The sequence below is a fragment of the Uloborus diversus genome, chromosome 6 (assembly GCF_026930045.1).
Source record: "Uloborus diversus isolate 005 chromosome 6, Udiv.v.3.1, whole genome shotgun sequence".
In the NCBI taxonomy this organism is placed as follows: domain Eukaryota; kingdom Metazoa; phylum Arthropoda; class Arachnida; order Araneae; family Uloboridae; genus Uloborus; species Uloborus diversus.
This window is the reverse complement of record NC_072736.1, coordinates 16,611,869-16,635,095: the sequence shown is the minus strand read 5'-3', so window position 1 is coordinate 16,635,095 and position 23,227 is coordinate 16,611,869. Positions and strand designations below refer to the sequence as shown.

The 23,227-nt window shown below is 34.6% G+C and overlaps 1 protein-coding gene across 1 annotated transcript in view; it reads left to right on the top strand.

Moving 5' to 3' along the window:
* The window catches only part of LOC129224242 (alpha-glucosidase-like), a 198,144-nt gene extending 194,466 nt beyond the window's left edge, over positions 1-3,678 (top strand). Inside the window, exon 6 of the mRNA XM_054858667.1 lies at positions 3,641-3,678. Within this exon, the coding sequence (XP_054714642.1) occupies positions 3,641-3,678 (38 nt within the window). The remainder of the gene's footprint in view (positions 1-3,640) is intronic.
* Positions 3,679-23,227: the final 19,549 nt, after the last annotated feature.

Here is a 23,227-nt window from a genome sequence, read left to right as displayed (position 1 = left end):
TAGTTGTAACTACTGTATTTTTTTCAAAAAAATCGGTGATGGTCATATGACACTTTTTACTTCCTTTTACAAAAAAGGAAGTATTGTATTCGCGAAAAAATTTTCACTCAAAAATCGCCCTTAATTTCCATTTTGCTCACCCCCAAATGAATGTTGAGTTTTTTTTTTCGATTCGACCACATGCGGAAAAGTGCCTAAGAATGTATAGACACGCGAAATATCCATTTTGACCATCACCGAGGTAATTACAACGACTTTTCTCGTGACGTCTGTATGTATGTGCGTATGTGTGTATGTGCGTATGTGCGTATGTGCGTATGTGCGTATGTATCTCGCATAACTCAAAAATGGTATGTCCTAGAAAGTTGAAATTTGGTACATAGACTCGTAGTGGGGTCTAGTTGTGCACCTCCTATTTTGGTTGCATTCGGGTGTTTCTAAAGGGGTCTTTTGCACCTTTTTGGGGGGAAATCATTGTTAATTTCGATGCAAACTCAAGTGGTGTTATAATTTGGCGGTCACTTGGCGATATATCGCCAGTCTTTTGGTTGCCAAGTTTTGTCGCCAACTTGGCGAAAAATTTGGCGATTTTTTTTTTTTTTTTTTTTTTAAATCTGCTTTCAATGTGGCCATTGCTAGTGATATTTAAAGAGTTAGAGAGAGAATCCCATTAAAATTGCAATAATAGGGAAATAGCATTAAATTGGTGTAAAAGGAAGTCATGTGATGCACACATCAGCTCGTTGTTACCTGCCTGCCTGATTTGAAATGGAATGACTCCTCATAATATCACCAACAGTGGTCAAATTGAAACCAAATTTAAAATTTAAAAAAAATTGCCAAATTTGTCGCCAAGTTGGCGACAAAACTTGGCGACTAAAAGACTGGCGATATATTGCCAAGTGTCCGACAAATTATAACACCACTTGAGTTTACATAGAAATTAACAATGTTTACCCCCAAAAAGGGGCAAAAGACCCCCTTAAGAACATCCGAATGCAACCAAAAGAGAAGGTGCACAACTAGGCCCCACTAGGAGTCTACGTACCAAATTTTAACTTTCTAGGACATACCGTTTTTGAGTTATGCGAGATACATACGCACATACACACATACTCTCATACGCACATACATACGTACATACGAACGTCACGAGAAAATTCGTTGTAATTAACTCGGGGATCGTCAAAATGGATATTTCGGGTGTCTGTAGGTTCCTAGGCATACATCCACGTGTGGTCGAGTCGAAAAAAAACTCAACATTCATTCGGGAGTGAGAAAAATGGAAATTAAGGCCGATTTTTGAGTGAAAATTTTTTCGCGAATACAATACTTCCTTTTTTGTAAAAGGAAGTAAAAAGCGCCCGTCTTGAACAGGAATGTATTTTTATAATATTCATAACTATTTCGGAATATTTGACTGAAACGTATTTAAACTCTAATGCTGTCAAATAGTGTTTAACTATTGGACAATAATATGTTATTATAATAGATATAATATTTACACAATACAGCCAAGATTTATATCTAATTTATCAGAAAAGTTATACAAACCAAAGTTACTGTAACACTAAGCGAGTAACTCACTGCGAAATGATTCAAGCAAATGCTAACAAAATAAAGTGTTAATACCATTTGGTAGCGAAAACTTTGAACATAAGAACAAAATCAGCTTTGCTTTTACCGATAGTTCCGTTTAGAATGATCTAAAATTAATATTATGAAGCAAACGCATTTCCAGTTCTTGCCAAAGTAGTGTTCTGGAGAAGTTCCTGAACTTATATCGCAAAGGGATTTACGATGCATTAATTTCGAAATTACTTCGCGAGTTAAAATCTTTCAAGTCTTCCCTTTGCAGATTTCTCTAATTGCCCCGAGAGACTTGAAAAGGCCGAAACAAAGCTTTCCGATTAGATCTAATACCGTGGAAAGCCTGCAGGATTTCGTATTCTCCTTCAAGTAATACATCTTCATTTAAGTCAAAGCCATAACGTATTTACTATCTGATGAGTGGGTTGTTTTTTGTTTTAAATTGAGCGCTTTTGTGCAAAATTTTCAATTTTTAAATTTTTTGATTTGGAAGGGAAAAAATGGAAAAAAGTATAACTTATGCGAAAAAAATACATATGTTCATTTCGATTTATGTATGAGCGATTGAGAGCTGAAGTGGTGCCAGTCAATTTTTGTATAATTTTTGCTTATCCCATTAGAAATTATTTTGGACTTCATTCCATTTCATGCGAAAGTGGTGTAAGTCTGTTCTCAACAATTTGTCGACAGACAGTAATAGTAAAACGGATCAGTAATAGCTTTTTGTGCTAAAGTGACTACTGTGCTTTGGTGTTTTACACAAAACTGACAATTATGCTTTGGTGTTTGGTGCCAAGGCGATTACTATGCTTTTGTGTTTTTCACAAAACTGACAATTGTGCTTTTGTGTTTTGCGCTAAAATGACTAAGTGCGCTTTCGTGTTTTTTTTTTTTTTTTTTTTTTTTTGGCTAAAAGGGTTACTGTTTTTTTGTGTGACAAGTGCAAAAAGTATGAAAAAAAGTCAAATTGGACTATAAGCGCGGATCATAGCCCTGACCACTTCTTCGACTTTATCTGTACAATGGGTTTCCTCGTAGCAGCTAAAGTGACTACTATCAGTTACTCAAAATCTTTTCTTATTGGCCTACACTACTCATATGCTATTTTCACATATAAAAGCGTCTTTGAAGTGCCGCAAGTGATGGGAAAAGTTCAAGATTTCATCTTTTTAGCTATTATTAATATTAACAATAAAATAAATAAAACCGTTATAAATTAGTTATGAAACACAACAATAACAATGAAACAATAATAGAGCTTCAATTTAAAGAAAACCGTTTTAATCATATAAGTATAAAGCATTTTTCGTGATCTGCACCAGATTCAGGGCTAATCATCTAATGTAAAGTTTATTTATTAAACTTTCACTAAGTATATTTTATTAATTACTTACTTCATCTAAAAGCGATATAGTAGGTAGAGCGCAAAACTCCCACTCCATGGGTCCAAGTGTGACTTCCGGTCATGGCCCTGAAGTTGTTCATCGGTAAAACATTTTCGTCAATTTATGTCTCATAGTCTCTAAATCCGTTAAAACTGTCGGTCCCCAACGATCTAAATAACATAACTTGAAACATTATATAGAAGTAGTAGTATTAGTAAACTTGTCTTTGTGTACGAGTGCAGTAGAATATTAGTGCCATAGTTTAATATCAAGCTTAATTGATAGTTAAAACTCCCACTCCATGAGTCCGAGTGCGACTTCCGGTCATGACCCTGGAGTGGTTCATCGGTAAAACATTTTCGTCAATTTATGTCTCATAGGTTCTAAATCAGTTAAAACTGTCGGTCCCCAATGATCTAAATAACATAACTTGAAACATTATATCGAAGTAGTAGTAATAGTAAACTTGTCAATGTGCACGAGTGCAGTAGAATATTAGTGCCATAGTTTCACATCAAGCTTAATTTAGCGCACTGCCGTACCAATGTTACACTTGTCTCGCACAAGATAAACCAAGCTTTTGTCGGATGTCTTCTCCTCCGCATTCGAACTTATTTTTCACTAAAAAGGTTGGTTCTTGTATCCCCTAAAATGAGCAGCAACAGCAGCAGCAGCAGTAGTAGTAGTTACTTCGAAAAGTTAAGCATGGATCGGTAAATACATCTCTCACTCTACTTCTGCAGCAAATTGCAGCTTCTCAATCAATTCGCAACTCCAATAAACTATAGGGGGCGCTGCAGCTACTGTCTAATGGCGGATGAAAAAGGTAAAACAAACAAATGCCGTAACTTATGACTTGCTTTGACGCTTAGTGAGTGACTAATTTTTCATCGTGTTTGTGGGAAGCTTTCTTTTCTATTCTTCTGAAATTACATAACACCATAAACTGTCTGAAGCCTGTAATTTACCCTAAAGCCCTCGATCCGTCTCTTAAGTGGCGACACACTCCAGCATCCTCCATTTTGTGTCGTTCCGCAACTTTCTCCCTATCTCAATAGTAGAAAAATACAGAGTTTCGCTCATTGAAAAGTATCTTTTTATCAACGAATGTTTACAGGTTTTTAAGGGTAACTTATGTAACTGACAATATACGTACAAAAATGTTGAATTTTATCTTAGTAAAATGTATTTTTTATTATTAAACCGCATATTAGTAAAAATGTGTTTCGAAGGAATTTTCGATATTTTTAAGAGTAACTTCTTTTTTTCCCCACCATAAAGACCTTCTGAGTTACAAATTACCTGAAGTGTTTTGAATATGCGATTTATTATTGGAAATTTGGTGTAGTAGAAAAGTAGTGAGCTAAATTAACTACGTTATGAATTGTTTGTAACTTGGGCAAGAGTTTGAACTTATTCATGTATCATTTATATTACTAATGTGTGTAGTTTTCTTATGGAAAATTATTCACATCTAAAAAATTGCAAAATTTCTTTTTGCCTTAACTAATAAGGTTTATTTTCAACAGGACTCTTTTTTTTTTTTTTTTTTGCATTTTACCAACATTTGCTTGTTTCTCATGACGATTTTACATTAAAAAATGCCTTTCATTTAAACCAGATTTTTAAAAATACTACTAATTCTTAAAAAATCAACAAAATCATAATAAAGTGTTTTAACCAGTTTTAAATCAATATTAACACTAGAAAGACGGAGGGGCCTGTGTGGCCCCTCGCGTAGTTTGTTGTTTAATAACTCGGATAATATCTGACGGAACTTAATGGAATTTTCTGACTTTTCATTTTATGACACTATTTGAATGCTTGTTTAATCATTTAATCATTCGCCTCATAGTACTGTTAATATTGATACTTATACCTAGAAAGACGGGAGGGGCCACAGTGGCCCCTAAGCATTTTGACAATTAAAAAATTTATTTTTTTCCTTTCTCCTAATTGTTGCAGCATAAAAAAATGCCATTCACTCTAGTTTAACCTGTAACTTCCTCTTTATGCAGCTGGTTGGATATCCAAATGCTATAAACAGTACCGACTGCTTACCATCCTAACGGTGGCCATTGCTCTTAAAAAGGAAAACTAATTCAACCTTTTGTCCATTATAGAGAGAAAAACTAAAAATAATTAAGTACTAAGTTTTTATTTAGTCATGAAAGAAGGTGTATCAGGCATGTGGACTCCCTCAGGAAGAAGTTTTAAAAGAATTCACTCCAAAAATGGGTAGGGGCCACACTGGCCCCTTCAGTCTTTCTAGGTATACAGAAAATGTCAGTCGTTCTAGTGTTAAAAAAATAATATTAATTGAATCATTTGATACCTATAGGAATTCAAATAAAAGAGTGCAGATTACATCTTTGACGAACTGTTATAAATTGCAATAGGGCAAGTCCACAGAAAAGGGGAAAAGGTAGCAGAATTTTAAAATAATCTTTTTCTCACAATTTTGGTATCAATGGAAAGGTAATTATCTGAAGTGTATGGAAATAACAAAAATATGCAACAAAAGAAAAATTAATTAGAGTTCTGAGGCTTCAAATCAGGTTGTTATGACCATGTTCTTACGAGTAACTTTTTTTATACGACTTAAGAATGGCTGTTTGATACTTACATTGTCGCATTTTTCAAAGATTCTCTCTAAAATATGCTTTTCAGAACTCTCTAGAAGAGTTATATACAAAAAAATTGCACTTTAACAGCAAAACTTAATTTTTAGGGATTTTTTCATATAAGGCATTTTTGTAATTCTACGTCCGACACCAAATTGGCTGAAAGTTTATATTATGTAAAACTGAGAGGAGATTTTTGCAAAATATTTTGTCTGCAAATAAACATTTTAAATGCAATTAAAAATAATCATTTAAATTAAATTTCAAAAAACTAGTTATGCTTAAATAAATGGTCAGAAAAATTTCTACGTCCGACACCAATATTTTCCTAACTGAAACTAGGTTTATAAGTATACGAAAATTCCTGGTTAAATTAAATAATTCACACATGCTATTCATGCCTGATTATGTGCTTATATTTATATTTTGCATAACATAAATTTAAAGAACATATACACAATATTTTGACTGGGGAAAATATCTGAAGATAAAAAATGAGTCTCATATGTTTATCAATAGCGATTAAAGTAGTTATGTATAAAATTATGAATATTTAAGCAGCATTAGGGTTCTCAGTTCAAAAATAACTCTCCTCCCTTCCCCAGTTTTCACTTAAAAACTCTCAGGTATTTTTGGTGAACTCACAACAACCCCTGTTTGTGCCTAGAAATGCTCAGTTTCGTTTTCAACAATTTGTAACCAACATCCAAATTTCTTATTATTTATTAATAAGTTAAATTTTTCTTCATTAAAATTCTACAAATAAATCTTCATTTCTTTTCACCCTAGAGATTGAGTTTTTTGTTCTTCTCATAGAGATTGTAAAAAAAAAAAAAAAAATTGACAAAATGCGTCTAATCTCTCTTGTTCTCGTTATAGTATTTTCTTTATTTTATGAGTGAAAACTTAAAATACAAATTTCCTGGAATGGTATACATATATTGATACATTAGGGGTGTCCATCTCCCCAAAAGCGATGAGATCCCCCCTCCCCCCCCCCCCCCAAATCCCTCAAGCACCCAGAAGAATAATATTTTGTCAGAAAAACAAAGAAATGTCTTGAAAAACATTCCTTGTAAACAAGTTCTATGGCATAACTTGGGACATGACCCCCCCCCCTTCCCTACATTCTTTTTGCATAAAATTTTTAGTTTCAAATTATTTCAATTTTCACAAAATTATTTGATTTTTCCCAAAAAATGGAGCCCTGGGAAAAATTCTGCACAGATCCCTGTTATGCATATTTTCCCCTTTTTAATGCTTTAAAATACCATAATATATAATTCCACACCCAAATTAAGAGTTAAACAGCTTTTTAAGATGTTTATTTCATGTCGGATGTTGTCTGCTTTGCACATTCTACGTCCGACACCAACAATTCTACGTCCGACACCAAGGGAAAAAAAAATTGTGCTATTTATCCGTGAATTAATTTGGTCAAAAAGGAAAAATTATTCATATTTCAGCTTTATTTTTCAACATTCAAGTAGTCAAAAAATCTGAAAACAGTTCATTGAGCTGAAACTTGAGTTTTTTTAACGTACGTCAATTTTCAGTTCCCCTTTCATCTGCGTCCGACACCATGAGGTTTTTTATTTTTAATATTTATAGTTTGAATTCTTTTTCAGAAATTCTATAAGTTTTTATATTGTTCCTACATATATAGGTATTGAGAAAAAAAATGACTCAGTTCATCCATTTTAACTCTGAAAAATATGAACCTTTATTGGTAAATTTCGTGCAAATTCTACGTCCGACGCCGTGGAATTGCCCAATAATGAATTTTAATAAATCAACAGACACTAGAATAAATCATATATATTTTTTTATTGAAAAATTTTCGCGTCGAAGTAATAATTAAACGAAAACAACATTTTTCCGGACAAAAAAAAAAATTAAAAAATCTTCATATAATTGTATAAATTGGCTTGAGTTATATGTTACTGCAATCTCAAAGAAACTTAATTTTTTTAATAAATAATTTCACATTTTTAATATCTTGAGTTTTTAGCACAAAAATAGATGAATAATTAACTTGGCAACACACTGAAACTCATGCCTATGACACAATTAAAAGCAAAACTATGTTTTCTTAAAACAATTTTGCTACAGTTATTGAGACATTTTGAAACTAACTAAACAATAGAAATTTTACACTAGAAATAAATAAAAATGATTAGCATATTTAAATTTTGACGGCTTTGTTCTCTTAAACTCAGAACTATCAGTTTTAAAAACAGGGCAAATATTTTACTGCTGCTAGCAATTTATTAGGTGCCGTTACATAGTTAAGCTTTACAATATTTGAAGGAACTATATATGATTTTAGTGAATATCCTTATCATACCATAAAAATCAACAAACTATCAGACATTTTCATGAAAAGTAAAAAATATTACGATTTCAACAATAGTTTCAAAAAGTATCTGAAATTGCACAGAATTGAATTGAAAAACAGAATATATCTGTATTTGCAACAGTATTTCACTATTAGTGGAAAAGTGTTTGAAATTTGAAATGATGTTTTCCACACAAACTATTTTTTACGTTAAGCAATGTGCGAAAAGTACATGATACATACATGGAGTAGGTAGATGTATCAAAATTAATTTGAAATACCAAACAGATGTCAGTTCTTTATGATAAAATATTTACATAATCTATGAGGCGGCACTTCATTTCATTTACCCATAGGTAATCGATACAACTTGTGACCCGATTTTGAACTGTTTGAACATCCAAATGCACTACACCAAGGCACCGTCACATTTAAAATAGCTTTTGATGAAAATTACGAATAGCAAAGAGAAAATATCTGGTATTCCCGCACAGTGAAATCACACAGGCAGCGACACAAAATGGCGGACTGAGCCCACGTGATTGCTCACCTCCAATCGCAGTCGAAAGCGGCACGCAGTGCATAGATCAAAGTGTGTCGCCACTTAAGAGACGGATACAGGGCTTTAATTTACCCCAAAGAAAACACGTAGAATGGAATGTTTTACCTTTTTCTTTAGTATTGTTAGTCACCGCAAGGTAGCGTATTCGAGCGCTGGAGTTGCGAATAGAGGAGGTTCAGGTATGTGGCTTAATCCCTATAAACTTTGGGGGTCGCTTGACCCCACATTTAGGAGGTTACAGTTTACAACAGCAATAGGGGCCTGCGAAAAAGAGAGTCCCGATATGAGAAAAAAAGGGATAAAGATTATTTTTAAATGTAAATATCAAAAATGAATGGGGTCTTGCAGCATGATCTGATAAAATGTGGGCTTTTAAAAAGGAGAGGACTCTTCGTCTATTGCTCTTGAAGTAAAAGTTTGAGAAAAAGATCTTTTTTTCGGAGCACTTATGTTGCTCACTCATATTGGCTTCTGGAAATTTGCATCTTTCTTTTCGTGCTTAACTTGTCGCTATTTTTACCGCATGGTTACTACTGAAAAAAACGTATTCTTTGAAACAGGTTCAGAACTCTATTCTCAAGTTTCATCAAATGAAATGTATTTTTGGGAATGGTTATTTCAAAAAACGATTTTTCAGTAATATAAAATTGATAATGGGTACGTTTGAAACACGTTTATATATATAAAAAAAAATGGAAATTAATAAAGGAATGGCGGTGGATGTTGAAACCTAATGCAAAATTTTAAAATACGTATGTTATGCACATATCCCCCGAGTTACAGAAATTAATCAAAATCCTTACGAATCAACCGCTTTTTCGCCCTCCTCTTCACAAAGTATAAATCGATTTTCATCCCGGTTTCCCTACTTGAACGATATATTTTAACTCTTAACGAAGTTTTTTCTTTAGCCTATAGAATTCAATCACGTCAAAATTCTAGTAAATTAAATTCTTAGTGTAACTGGATCAATATATTTCAGAATTAGATTTCGTAATTGTCCTTTTCTGGATGGTATAACTTTTAAACCAATCATAAGTCGGAACTAAATTCTTTAAAATATGCTTATCGAGATTTTATTAAGTATATGGCTCATTCAGCGTTTTTTTTTTTTTTTTTTTTAATTTTTTTTTTTAAATAAGTAATTTCTAGGTTTCTTAGGCAGTTTAAAAGCTAGAATGGGTCTTTAAAAGTTAGAATGAACATTAAGTATAAAACCTTGGCATTACAAATCAAAGTGTACTTCTTTGCAGTTTTAAGTATTTACTACAGTGGCTCCCAAAAGTGTTCGTACACCTACGACTTTCAATGAAATAGGCAGTTATCCATTGGTTAGAATTAATATTTCGGAATAGATATTTTATTATAAGATTTATAATCCATTTTTAACAAAACCACATGAAAATATTTAATAAAACATTAAAACTTAATTTTTTTAAAATTAAAAACCAAAAAGTGCCGGAAATTTTATCTCACAAAAGTCTTCGTACACTTTGAAAAAATGTCAAAAAATTAGTAAATAATCTAACTTTTTACTTAGTTATTATTTAGTAGAATATCATGCGGTAGCAACAACAGCTTTTAAGCGTCTGGGAATAGATTTCATTGTTTTTTCTTTCTTTTTTTGTGCAATTTCTGAGTAAGCGTTCAGCCGCACTTCGAGCGTTACTGTTTCTAGTTCGCTTTTCGTTTCAATGGTGTATTTTCGTAATCTAGCCACCAGATACACCAGATATATCTCCAAATATGTTTCATTAAGTTAAAATCTGGCGATTGAGGAGATATTTCTAGGCTTAAGGACAATTTTTGAGGCACCAAACGCAAACGCGTGCTTTTTATCGTTATCTTGATAAAAAACAAAGTTGTTCCCAATTACCTCGTTTTGGGCTAATAGTTTAAAATTGTTTTTTAAAATATTTAAATGAACAGCATAATTCATTATTTCATCAAAAAATTCCAAATTTCCAAGTCCTGATGCTGATATGCACCCTCACACAAGAACACTTTCACCGTCCTGATTAACTGATCCAACTAAGTTCTTAAGATTAAATACCTCATTTTTTTTCTTCCATTTACAATTATACAACAATTTAACCCAAATTGTTGAATTTATTTTCATCTATAAGTAAGACGTTGTTTCAAAACGTTTTGAGCTTATTTATCATTGATTTTTCGACGGAAAGCGTAAGCTTACTGTTTTTCGCACGAACAAGAAAATTTCTGCGGGAAGAAGTCCCATTTAATCCAGCTAATCAGAGAACTTGGCGAACAATTTTAGGTGAAAATTAAACGTAAAATGTTTCGTTCAATTCTGAAGAAACTTTTTCAGTTCTGAAATGTGTATTTTTCATATTTCTTTTAACTGTAAAACTCCGATCACGCTTTGTTAACTTTGCCAGTCGACCTTTTCTCTACTTGTTTTCGATCCGATTCTTGTCTTTAAAGCATTTTATCAGGCACTTTACTATAGAATAGTATAACTTATCTAATTTAGAGACATTTCAAACCAATTTACGGCTACTGTGATGGGAAAAAAATCAAATTTCGAATCGTGTTTGTTGTTTTCTACGCATACCTGCCATTTTAAAATAATAAGCAAAATATTGGGGAATAAATAAACAAAAAATTAAAGACGAACGACTTTACAGTGTCATTACAATACAAAAATAATAAAAAACCATATATGATAATTTTAATTATGAATTTATTAGAAAATATTCCAGTGCATGATAACTTTTGCGGCGTATTTTTTCTCTGTCTCATCGTTTTTTGACAAATTTCAAAAATAAAATTTGGGAATATTTTGAAAAAAAAAAACTACTGGGTTTTATTTAGAATGGCATAGGAATGGTGTGAAAAAAAAAATTGGACTTCATATTCGAATTCAGTTTTGCGTTATTTTGGTTTTACTACAAAATTTCAAGGTGTACGAACACTTTTGGGAGCCACTGTATATTCTATGGTTTTTTAGAACTCAAATAAGTGATTAAACTTCAACGAAAAAATTTTTCGAGCACGTCTGAAATAACTCAAAATGTTTTGAAGTTTTCTTTATTTGTTTTTTGCCTTATTTACTGTGCAAATGTATTTAAATTGTTTCCAAAATAAAACGATTGACTTGTTTGACGGAATTTTTCTTTTGTGTTATCTGTAAAGCAAAAATAAACTAAATATATTTAAAATTCAGCCATGTATTTGAAATAAAATATCGCATTAAACATGTTGCCAACCGCAAAATATATTTTTATCGATAATTTATTTTATCTCCAAAAGAAAAATAACAATCGTAATTTCCAAAATATCGGAAAACTATGACGTTATTCGTTCGAGCATTTAGAATTATTTCGGATGGGGAAAAATCATTAATACCATTTGCCTTACCTTGTTTGTTGAAGGAATACATTTATTTTTAAATGTTGTTTCGAATTTACAGTTGAAATAGCACGATAATCTTGCATATTTATTTCATTTGTTTGGAAACTTTATTTTGCTCGCTGATAACGATGCATAATTTCCGATTTAGTACTTCTGTATTGATTATTAATAAAACTCAACAAGAAACGGGCTGAAAAACACTAAAAATCGATAGTAATTTATATTTTTATTTGTAAGGATTATTGGTTTATTCCCTAACATTATCTTCCTTCGAACAAAACGGACGATTTTTTTTATTTCTTATTATTTTATTTAGTTTTTATTTATTTATTTATTTTTTTCTTTTTTTTTAACATTCAAAATAGGTTTTCAATGGTTGAAAATATCCGGACTATTTGGAGGAAAAACCAATCCTCTTAACTATTTAAAACATGATTCAGATATTAGAGCATTGGTATTTCGTATTTTGTTGCATGTGATTTTTTTTTTTTTTTTTTTTTTTTTTGTATTTGATAAACTAAAGTCCTACGTGACATATGTAATTTTTTATTCTTGAGGAATAAAGAATGACTTATTTACCTCATCTGACCGTTTTTTGATGTTCCTTTGCTTTTTCATATCATCATGATGACGAGGTGTAAGTCTAGATCTTTGTTTTCATATTTATTTAGAGATACTATAATTATGTTCTTAAGTTTAGGAGTATCAGTAAAGGATGAAATTCCACTAACCGTGTTTAGTGTCTCTCTCTATATCTCTTTGCGTTTTGATCCGTCCCGATAGTATATTTTCAGTTTACTGTTGAACAAAACTGTAGATTTTCCTTTTTAAAGTTGTATTTCAATTAGTGCAAAAATGTAAAGCGTTCATCTTCAAATTAAGGAATTTTAACATATCACTTAAAAATCAAATGAAAATACGAACTTATTCTTTTTTTTTTAATCGCCTGGAGTGATGCTTATGACTATTGCATCTCAACTCGAAAGACTGTGCCAGTGGCGCCCTCTTGGTTGATAAAAGCTCGCACGTCTGGTTGTGCGAGGTAATCTTACCTTAAGTGCTGGCAGTCGTTACCTGAAGAGCCGGTGCAGGTGCACTGAGATTTGTTTACACATTATGTTTTAGTTACTTAATAAAAGTGTTCTACTGTGATATCGTGATGAAAGATTATTCTAGCCGTGATATCCTGGTGGAGGACGTAGGTCTTCCACCTCTATGGCTGAACAAAATACACACCAAAATCACAGACAAAACTACTTTTTACTAAAACCACAACACACTATATACATTAATTTTACACTACAAAATATGGATTTTTTTCTGTGAGCTCGCGAGTAGCACTGCTTGCTACCCTACCGTCACTCACCGTTCTCCTCTCTGCTCTCTCCAAAAAAGACCCTAAAAACCCTCCTTCCACCAAAGGCAAGGAGCTCATCAATCTCCGTCTTGGGGCCTCAATGACTTGAGACGAACCCCAGATCATCATTACTTACACACCACTGACAGTTAATCTGCCATAAATTAAATCAGTTTCTGTTTTTCCATACTGAAGAGTCCGAGGTCAGGAGGGGGAAAATAGGATACATTACAGCTTCCTTCCCCCTAAAAAATTTTCATTGGGATCCATTTGAAAATTTAGATGTGGGACGGGTGCAAAGTCCCTCCCTCATATCACATCCAAAATGAGAGGTTCGGCAACATACGCGCTGTGCATGCATATAACCCAAAATCAAACCAAACACAATTGTCAACTTGTGTCGTCAAGGTTCATGACAGCATACGTACCCAGTTCTGAACCACCATCAGCATCAGTTTTCACTTCAATGAATTTAAACCCAAAGATTTTTTTTTTTTTTTTGAAAACTTCAAAATGGAAAATACACTTTCTTTTCTCTACAAAATATTTAAACTGTTTCATAAAACACATAAAAAAAAAACCACGATACTAATAACATCTAGAAATAAAACTATTCACAATCACATTTGACATTTATGATAGTTTTTTTTTTTTTTTCAGACGAACGAGGCAGAAAATCCTATTCAGCTCTACTCAGTCCATCTACGTTTCCATGCAATTTTCCCGGTCTATGTTCAACAGTGAAATTATATTGCATCAAGCATAAAGCCCACCTAGTCAGTCTCGCATTCGTTCCTATCATTTTCTTTAAGAATGTTAACGGATTGTGATCTGTTTGAATTATGAACTTCTGCCCATCCAAATAATGATTCAACTTCTTAAGTCCATATACGATTGCTGCTAATTCCCGTTCTATGGTGCTATAATTTTGTTCCGCTCGCGAAAATTTCTTACTGAGAAACAAAATCGGATGCTCCCCATCTTCCCACATCTGCGAAAGAACAATGCCCGCCCCATGCAGACTAGCATCCGTTTGCACAATGAACTCTTTAGTGAAATCTGGAGCATACAAGACTGGACTGTGACTAAGCTGACGTTTTAATTCCTTGAAAGCTTTATCGCAACTCTCATTCCACTCGATTTTTTCCTTCTTAACTTTACCTTTCAGCGTATTTGTTAAGGGGACAGCTATAACTGCATAATCCTTTATGTATCTTGAATAATATCCCGTCATACCCAAAAACGACCGTATTTGAGTTTTAGTTTTTGGTATCGGAAATTCCTGTATTGCCTTTACTTTTACCTCACTAGGGGACCTTTTCCCGGAACCAACTTCATGCCCAAGGAATTTGACATTGTCTTGTGCAAATTTGCATTTAGATGGTTTTACAGTTAGGCCCGCTTTTCCTAGGCGTTTTAACACCTCAGTTAAATCATTCATATGGGTCTCCCATGATTGCGAAAACACCGCGATATCGTCTATGTATGGTAGAGCATATTTTTCTAGGCCTCCCAAAACAATTGCTATCAATTTACAGAAATAAAAGGGTGCGTTGACAAGCCCAAACATCATAACCTTTGGTAGAAATATCCCAAACGGCGTCACAATGGCAGCATACCTTTGAGCCCTTTTTGTCAGAGGTATTTGGAAATAACCCTTAGTTAAGTCCATTACTGTTATATAAGTCGCTGAACTCACTTTCTCCACGATTTCCTCAATGTTGGGGAGGGGGAAAAACTCGGTACGTGTCTTAGCATTGAGTTTACGGTAGTCCACACAAGGTCTAGGATCTTTCCCAGGGCTTTCCACCAAAATCATGGGGGACGTAAAATCTGACTGTCCGACCTCAATGACAGATAAGTCTAACAGTCTCCTAATTTCTTTCCTCAAAATTTCTGTTTGCCTTGGCGACATCCTATATGGCTTGGACCTGATCGGAGTCTCATCCATCAACTCAATGTCCATTTCAACTAAATGTGTTCTTCCTGGATCCGAAGAAAACACTTTAGCATTTTCCACTATGACATCTCTGAACCCGCACAGTTGACTCTCTGTCGCACGTTTTTGTAAATCATTACTATTTACAATATCTACAAAGTCTAACTGAGTTGGATTTGATAAGGGGTATGGAATTTCTGCATCCTCTTCTACCTCTTCAGCGTCAATTTCAACTACCAAATTTACAAATTCAGGGCGTTTCTGATAAGCTTTCATGAGATTAACATGATATATAGTTGCTTTATTTCGCTTTTCTGGCAGATCTATGGTGTAGTTTGTATCCGAAATTACTCCCGTAACAGTTCCTGGTCCTATCCAATTTACTGCCATTTTATGGGTTTTGGCCGTAGTCAGAACTAACACCTGGTCTCCTACTTTAAACTTTCTCGAGACTGCATTACGATCATACCACACTTTCCTTTTCTCCTGACACTCTGCCACACGCTTAACCGCTAAATCCTGACATCTTTTAAGCCTGTTAATTAAATTCAATACATAGTCAACCACATTCTGATCTACACTTTCTTGTCCCAACCAATTCTCGTACACCAATGTATGAGGCATGCGCAAATTCTTTCCATGTACTAATTCTGATGGACTAAACCCAGTACTATCGTGGGTTACGGTCCTAAGTGCAAACAAGGCCATTGGCAAGACTTCTTCCCAGTCACGACCTGACTCCAAACAAAGAGTTTTAATCACCCTCTTTAAAGTAGAGTGCAACCTTTCAACACTATTGGACTCTGGATGGGATACCGAACTATGAGTCACCTTAATTGCAAATTTATTGAAAAACTCTGACGTCAATTCACTCGTAAATGACCTTCCTAGATCACTTTGTACTTCTCTTGGATACCCTGTCCTAGAAAATATCTGAAGCAATGCATCAATAACTGAAGTAGAAGTAATGTCTTCCACAGGTATAGCATCGGGATACTTTGATGCAAGGCAGATTGATGTAATTAAGTACTTGTTGTTTTTATGACTAACCTTTAATGGGCCAACCGCATCTAAATTAATTTTAGTAAAAAATTCTGTAATTATGGGAACCAACTTTAGAGGGGCCTTACGCTTGTCTTTGGGACTCCCAACTTTTTGACACGGATCACAAGTCCTGACAAAATTTTCAATTTCCTTATAACAGTTCGGCCAAAAGTAACAACGTAATACCCTGTCTTTGGTTTTTGTTGAACCTTGGTGCCCGGACACCTGCTCATGGCATAATGCCAAAATCTTCGACCGATAACGTTCCGGCACACACAGCTGCAACTTTTCATCTCCTCTCTTTGATTGCGACACTCTCATAAGCTTTCCTTCCCTTATAGTGAATTCCTTTTCATTTGGTAAATTTGCCCTCTCCCATAACTGTTTCAACGATGAACATCTTCTTTGTTCTTCAAAAAACTCCTCCGCCGTTACCTTATGTAACCCTTCTTCTTCCTCGGATCTTTCCGGAATTTCTATTCCTACCTCTTCTTCACTTTTACTCAACCGACTTTCTTTTTTTTCTCCGTTCTCTAACAAAGACTCAATCGCCACTAATTCTAGGGATTTATCTACCACCTCAAGTTGTCTTTTTTGGCTGCGAGTGACTACCGCATTAATGAGCTCAGGATTACATTTAACTTTTTCAATTAATTCTGCAGTTTTATTACCAAGCAAGTAGTACCCCTGTTCAAGTCCAGCTGGCTTCACAGCTGCTTTAGTAATAATTGTGCCAAAGTCCCCTTTAATCGTAATCTTAGCTAACGGTAGACATTTACATTCACCATCAAGAGGCTGCTTCACCCAAGTGACTTCCCCAATTAGGTCCTCTTTTCTGATCCAGCTAGTATCGCATAAATCAATTCCTGCCCCAGTATCTCGCAAATAGTTTCTCTCAATTCCATTTATTTCCGCTCTCTTTAAATAAGGCCTAAAACGATCACCCAAGTTAACTTCTGAATCAATGTGATTAACTGAATCGCTATCAGTTTTCTTCTTTAAATCCGGACAATCCGGTCTGATATGCCCAGCCTTATTGCATTGGAAACAAACAATATTTCTCCTTTTATCAAATTTGTCTTTACACCACAAGTTATTTTGAACCGTAAACTTTTTTTCTGTAATCTCTGCCTTACTATACCTATCATTTTTACTTTTATTATTATTACTAGCCTGCACATTTCTATCTCTGTTATACGTTCTCGTATTTCCAGTTTTATTTTCCGTTTTTCGAACCACTCCGTGAACGCTTTCATATTTATCGCACTTTTCCGCTAGCGAAGCTGCGTCATTAATTTCATCCCAATCGTCCAAAAATTTGTCTTTGATCTCAAATGGAAGTCTACGTTTTAATTGTTCTGTGAGTATAAGTTCTTTCAGTGACTCCATACTCTCAATATTCAGAGCTTCTAACCAACTCTCCAAATAACTTCTCAATTCGTAAACTAGATCTGAATATAGTGCACCCGGTTTTCTTTGGTGATTTTCAAATTTAAATTTTAGTGCCCCTGCCCCAAGCCTAAATCTTTTCATTAATAAATCTTTCATGTGTTTAAAGTCATCAGCTACTTCTATGGGTTGCTTTACAATTACCTCAGCAACTTCTACCGGCAACAACGGAATAAGTTGAGAAACCCATTTTGATTCTTCAAGTTCCTCTTTTTTAGCTTGACGTTCAAACATTACAAAAAACAAAGAAATGTCAATTGCTTTAGGGTTAAATTTTGGCACCAAATCCTTTAAACTTACATTTTTCACTCTATTATCAATTACAGGAACCGTAGATACACTAGAGCCAGTTTCTATACCATTTTGAATTTTGAATTTTTCCAACTCCAATTTATCCATTCTTTCTTGCTCTTCCCGTTTTAATTTATCCTCTCTTTCCTGCTTCTCTTTTGTATACTGTAACACACTCTCTAAACAATCCCTTGCATATTGTTCTGTATACTCTGAAGCACCCATAATCTCCCGAATTATTTCAATTTTCGTATTTTGAGCAGAAACTGTCGTCAAATCGAATTCCTCTGCGAGCAAGAGCAAAATAGTTTTTGTTTGTTTATTCAAAAAACTAGCCATTTTAAATCTTTCGATATATACACTCCGCTCACAAAATAAAAATTAATTCGTATTAATTTTCCCAACTTAAATACCAAACATTTAAGCAAGTGAAAACACAAACTTCAGTGCTTCAAAACTGAGTAACTAATGAATTATAACAATGCAAGCACATCAAATCAAACTGGCAAGAAAAGTGAAAATTTTACACTATTGTAAAAATTAAGTTTTCTTTTTCTTTAAAAGTTTCTAAATGTACCTCATATAAACAATTCAATACATATATTTATCATATGAATTATTTCTTAGAACACTTTCAGCAACTTAAATTAATTAATTTATTTCAAACAAAATTCACTAAGCATAGTAAATAAATTCCTCAATGATTAAAAGAATTTCAACCATTAAACAAAATATTCACGGAACACAATTATTTATCTATGAACCTTGAACGCGAAAATTCCTTTTTTAACCAAATCAATTTCAGCGCAGTATACATTCAAACGACGCTAACCTCTCATAAAGGACGCGTATAATAAAGAGGGACTTACCCACAGGTTCTTGAATTCCTTGGAATTAATTTATCTTCGCCCTTGGCACCTCGCGAAAAGTTTCTATTTTCAGAAACAGTCAGAGTTCATGAAAACCATGCGAACAGTTTTTGAAACTCGGAATTTTCTGAGGTTGCGTTCCAGAAGCCAACCAGTTCATGAAGAACTCGTGAACAGTTGAGAAACAGTTCTGGAAAAGCTCAGGAGCACTTCTTGCAATGAAGAAACTTCAGAGGTTGCGTTCCAGAAGCCAAAACAGTTCATGAAGAACTCGTGAACAGTTAAGAAACAGTTCTGGAAAAGCTCAGGAGCACTTCTTGCAATGCGGAAACTTTTTAAGTTCTAGAACAAGTGCAAAACCGCTCTAGAGCACTCAGGCTCAATTTTCACAACCCAATCAAAATTGAAACGAACGCACGCAACCGCCACAGACTTGTTTCATCAAACAGTTCTTATTAATCCATGACAGGGAGACGTCTTCTGGATTCGAGAATCTTTAGGTTAGATCCTTCATCCAACCGCTTTGCCACCATAATTCTTGCTGTGATATCGTGATGAAAGATTATTCTAGCCGTGATATCCTGGTGGAGGACGTAGGTCTTCCACCTCTATGGCTGAACAAAATACACACCAAAATCACAGACAAAACTACTTTTTACTAAAACCACAACACACTATATACATTAATTTTACACTACAAAATATGGATTTTTTTCTGTGAGCTCGCGAGTAGCACTGCTTGCTACCCTACCGTCACTCACCGTTCTCCTCTCTGCTCTCTCCAAAAAAGACCCTAAAAACCCTCCTTCCACCAAAGGCAAGGAGCTCATCAATCTCCGTCTTGGGGCCTCAATGACTTGAGACGAACCCCAGATCATCATTACTTACACACCACTGACAGTTAATCTGCCATAAATTAAATCAGTTTCTGTTTTTCCATACTGAAGAGTCCGAGGTCAGGAGGGGGAAAATAGGATACATTACACTACCTAAGTTTTTATCAATTTACCTTTTAAAACATGCAGTCCACTATGAATTAACCGAGTGAATTTTACCAATGATTATTGCGCCAAACTTCACGAATTTAATAATGAAAATGTGATCCAAAATGACCGAGTTGTAAAACATTAAACATAATTGGAATCAATAATGAAAAAAGGGGCAAAAATGTATAAGAAGAACAAGAGAAAAAGTGTGGGAAAAAGTGTAAAGATCTGAAAATCGTAAAAAAACAAACACTTCTGCCTCTTGAAAAAACGAGCTGATGCTTGCATCACACATGTCTTCCTTTTACTCCAATTTAATGTCATTTCCCCATTATTGGCAATTTTAGTGTGATTCAATTGTTTACTCTCTAAATATCACCAACAAAAGACAAATCGAAACCAAATTTAAAAAAAAGAAAAAAATTGCCAACTTTGTCGCTAAGTTGGCGACAAAACTTGGCGACCAAAAGACTGGCGATATCTCGCCTAGTGTCCGACAAATTATAACACAACTTGAGTTTACATCGAAATTAACAATGGTTTCCGCCCAAAAAGAGGCAAAAGACCCGCTTAGAAACATCAGAATGCAACCAAAAGGGAAGGTGCACAACTAGACCCTACTAGGAGTCTACGTACCAAATTTCAACTTTCTAGGACATACTGTTTTTGAGTTATGCAAGATACATACACACATACGCACATACATACGGACGTCACGAGAAAATTCGCTGTAATTAACTCGGGGGTCATCAAAATGGATATTTCTGGTGTCTGTACGTTTCTAGGCATATATCCACGTGTGATCGGGTCGGAAAAAAAACTCAACATTCATTCGGGGGTGAGAAAAATAGAAATTAAGGCCGATTTTTGAGTGAAAACTTTTTCGTGAATACAATACTTCCTTTTTTGTAAAAGGAAGTAAAAAAACATAAAAGTCGGCAAATAATCCCCAAAATGACCACCAGCAAAAAAGTGCTCCACAAAGTCTAACTTTCTCTCATTATTTAAACGTTAATTACAAACAGTTCTAGTTAAAATGGGGAAATGCTTTTCCACTATTTATTTCTCAAAGTTGTGTAACTAAAACTCAACGTATTCACAAAGAAAATAAAGAGTAAAATTAAACGTGAACTGTCATGGTAGCATTCCAAAACTTATATAAACTAAATTTTCAAATGTACAATTCTGGGATACGATTTCTCAAAGCGTCACCTAAAGTATCATCAATCCAACTTTCCAAACCATCGAAAAGAACATAAATTCTGTAAGTGAAGTCCATTTCGTAGACACATCATAACTACTTATTTATTTAGTATTTCACAGCGGATCCTATCTGCACGGCTAACGTTCATCAAGTTTGAAATAGAATGAAAAAGAATCTTCCATCGGAAAGAAGCGAGGATTCTTTTTGTTGTGTTCTAGGATTATTTTTTAGTAAAACTAGGTTTGTCTTAATGACAGTAGATGTCGCAGTGAGAAAAATAGTAACGTCAGATGTGCTGTAATGTTGCGTTACAGTAACTCTTTGAGAAAAAAGTTAATTCGCAGCTCATTTTGTTATTTACGAGTACCTACTGCTCGTAGCACAGAATCGAGTGGGTTTTTTTTTTTTTTTTTTTTTTTTTTTTGAAATTTTAAAAGTATTTTTTTCTGATTGAGCATGTTTAAGAAAATTGCATTTAACCGTTTTTTAAATAATTTGACAAAGTTTAATATTTTTTACAAAATATTTTGAACCATTCACAGATTCCATTTCCCTATGAGATCACAAGTGATGAAATGCTTACACGCGCTAGCGCGGTAGCACGCATAAGGGTACCTACGCTTACACGCGCAAGCCCGCTAGCACGCACAAGGGTACATACGCTTACACGCGCTAACCTGCTAGCACGCACAAGGGTACGTACGCTTACACGCGCTAGTCCGATAGCTCGCACAAGGGTACGTACGCTTACACGCACTAGCGCGGTAGCATGCACTAGGGTACATACGCGCGCAAGCGCAGTAGGATAGATGGATGGATGGATGGATGGATGGATGCAAAAAAAAATACATACATACAAACATGGCCGGCGCCCCGGATGCTGTGCCTCTAGCGAACAAAGTCTCCTGATTGCGTCCATATTCTACACACACTCGTACATACACACACAAGTTCATACACACACGCCTGCACACACACGCGCGCGCACACGCATGGACGCTTACACACCCAAGCGTGTACATACACGCGCTAGCGCGGGAGTACGTATAATGTTACGTACGCTTACACGCGCTAGCGCGGTAGCACGCACAAAGGTACGTACGCTTACACGCGCTAGCCCGCTAGCACGCACAAGAGTACGTACGCTTACACGCGCTAGCACGCACAAGGTTACGTACGCTTACAGGGGCTAGTGCGGTACGATAGATGGATGGATCGATGGATGGAGATGGATGCATGGATGGAGATGGATGGATGCATGGATGGATGGATGGATGGATGGAGATGGATGCATGGAGGGATGGATGGAGATGGATGCATGGATGGATGGATGGATGGATGCATGGCTGGATGGATGGATGGATAGCTGGATGCAAAAATAAATACGTACATACATACATACGCGCACGCTCGCACGCACGCACACACACACACACACCTACACACACTCATGCCTACACACAGACACAAACACACACGACTACACACACACACACACATTCGTGATTGCGAAAAACATAATTTGAATTCAAGACCTCAAAATTCTTTTTTTTTTTTTTTTTTTTTGCCTTTCAAGTGTTTGAACGTTTGTACAATGTTTATTTAAGGTTAAAAATATTTTAAACTTTCAACAATGGGGGCGTTTCCTAAATTTAAAAAAATAATTTTTTTTTTTTTTTTTTTGAAAGAGACATAACAATTTAAAAACATAGGATTTGACCGTTTTTAAAATAATTTGACAACGTTTAGCATTTTTTAACAATTATGTTAATCTGTACGCAGATTCAATTTCATTTTCTACGTTTCTGCATATGACATCACAAGTGATGAATTCCAATCGCTGATGCCATTAGCGCAGATCGCAATATTTAATTCGCCTCTGAATTATCATTCCCTGGAAAAACGGTATACAGCAAGTGTAAACATTCAGCACGCCAGTGGAATGTGTGCAAAGTACATCACTTGTGACGCCATAAAGACAAAGCTTTGTTTGAAAAATCGGACATTTTAAAAATGTAATTAAACATTAGATGTTTAGAAAAATTAAATGTTTAGAAAGTATTTTCTGGGTCTATGTGTATTTTTATTTTATTTTTATTTTTTATTTATTTATTTTTATTTATTTATTTATTTATTTATTTATTTTTGCAAATTATATCAACTTCAGTGACTAAAAGTACTGCTTTTGACTGAAGGAAACAACCACATTCTAAG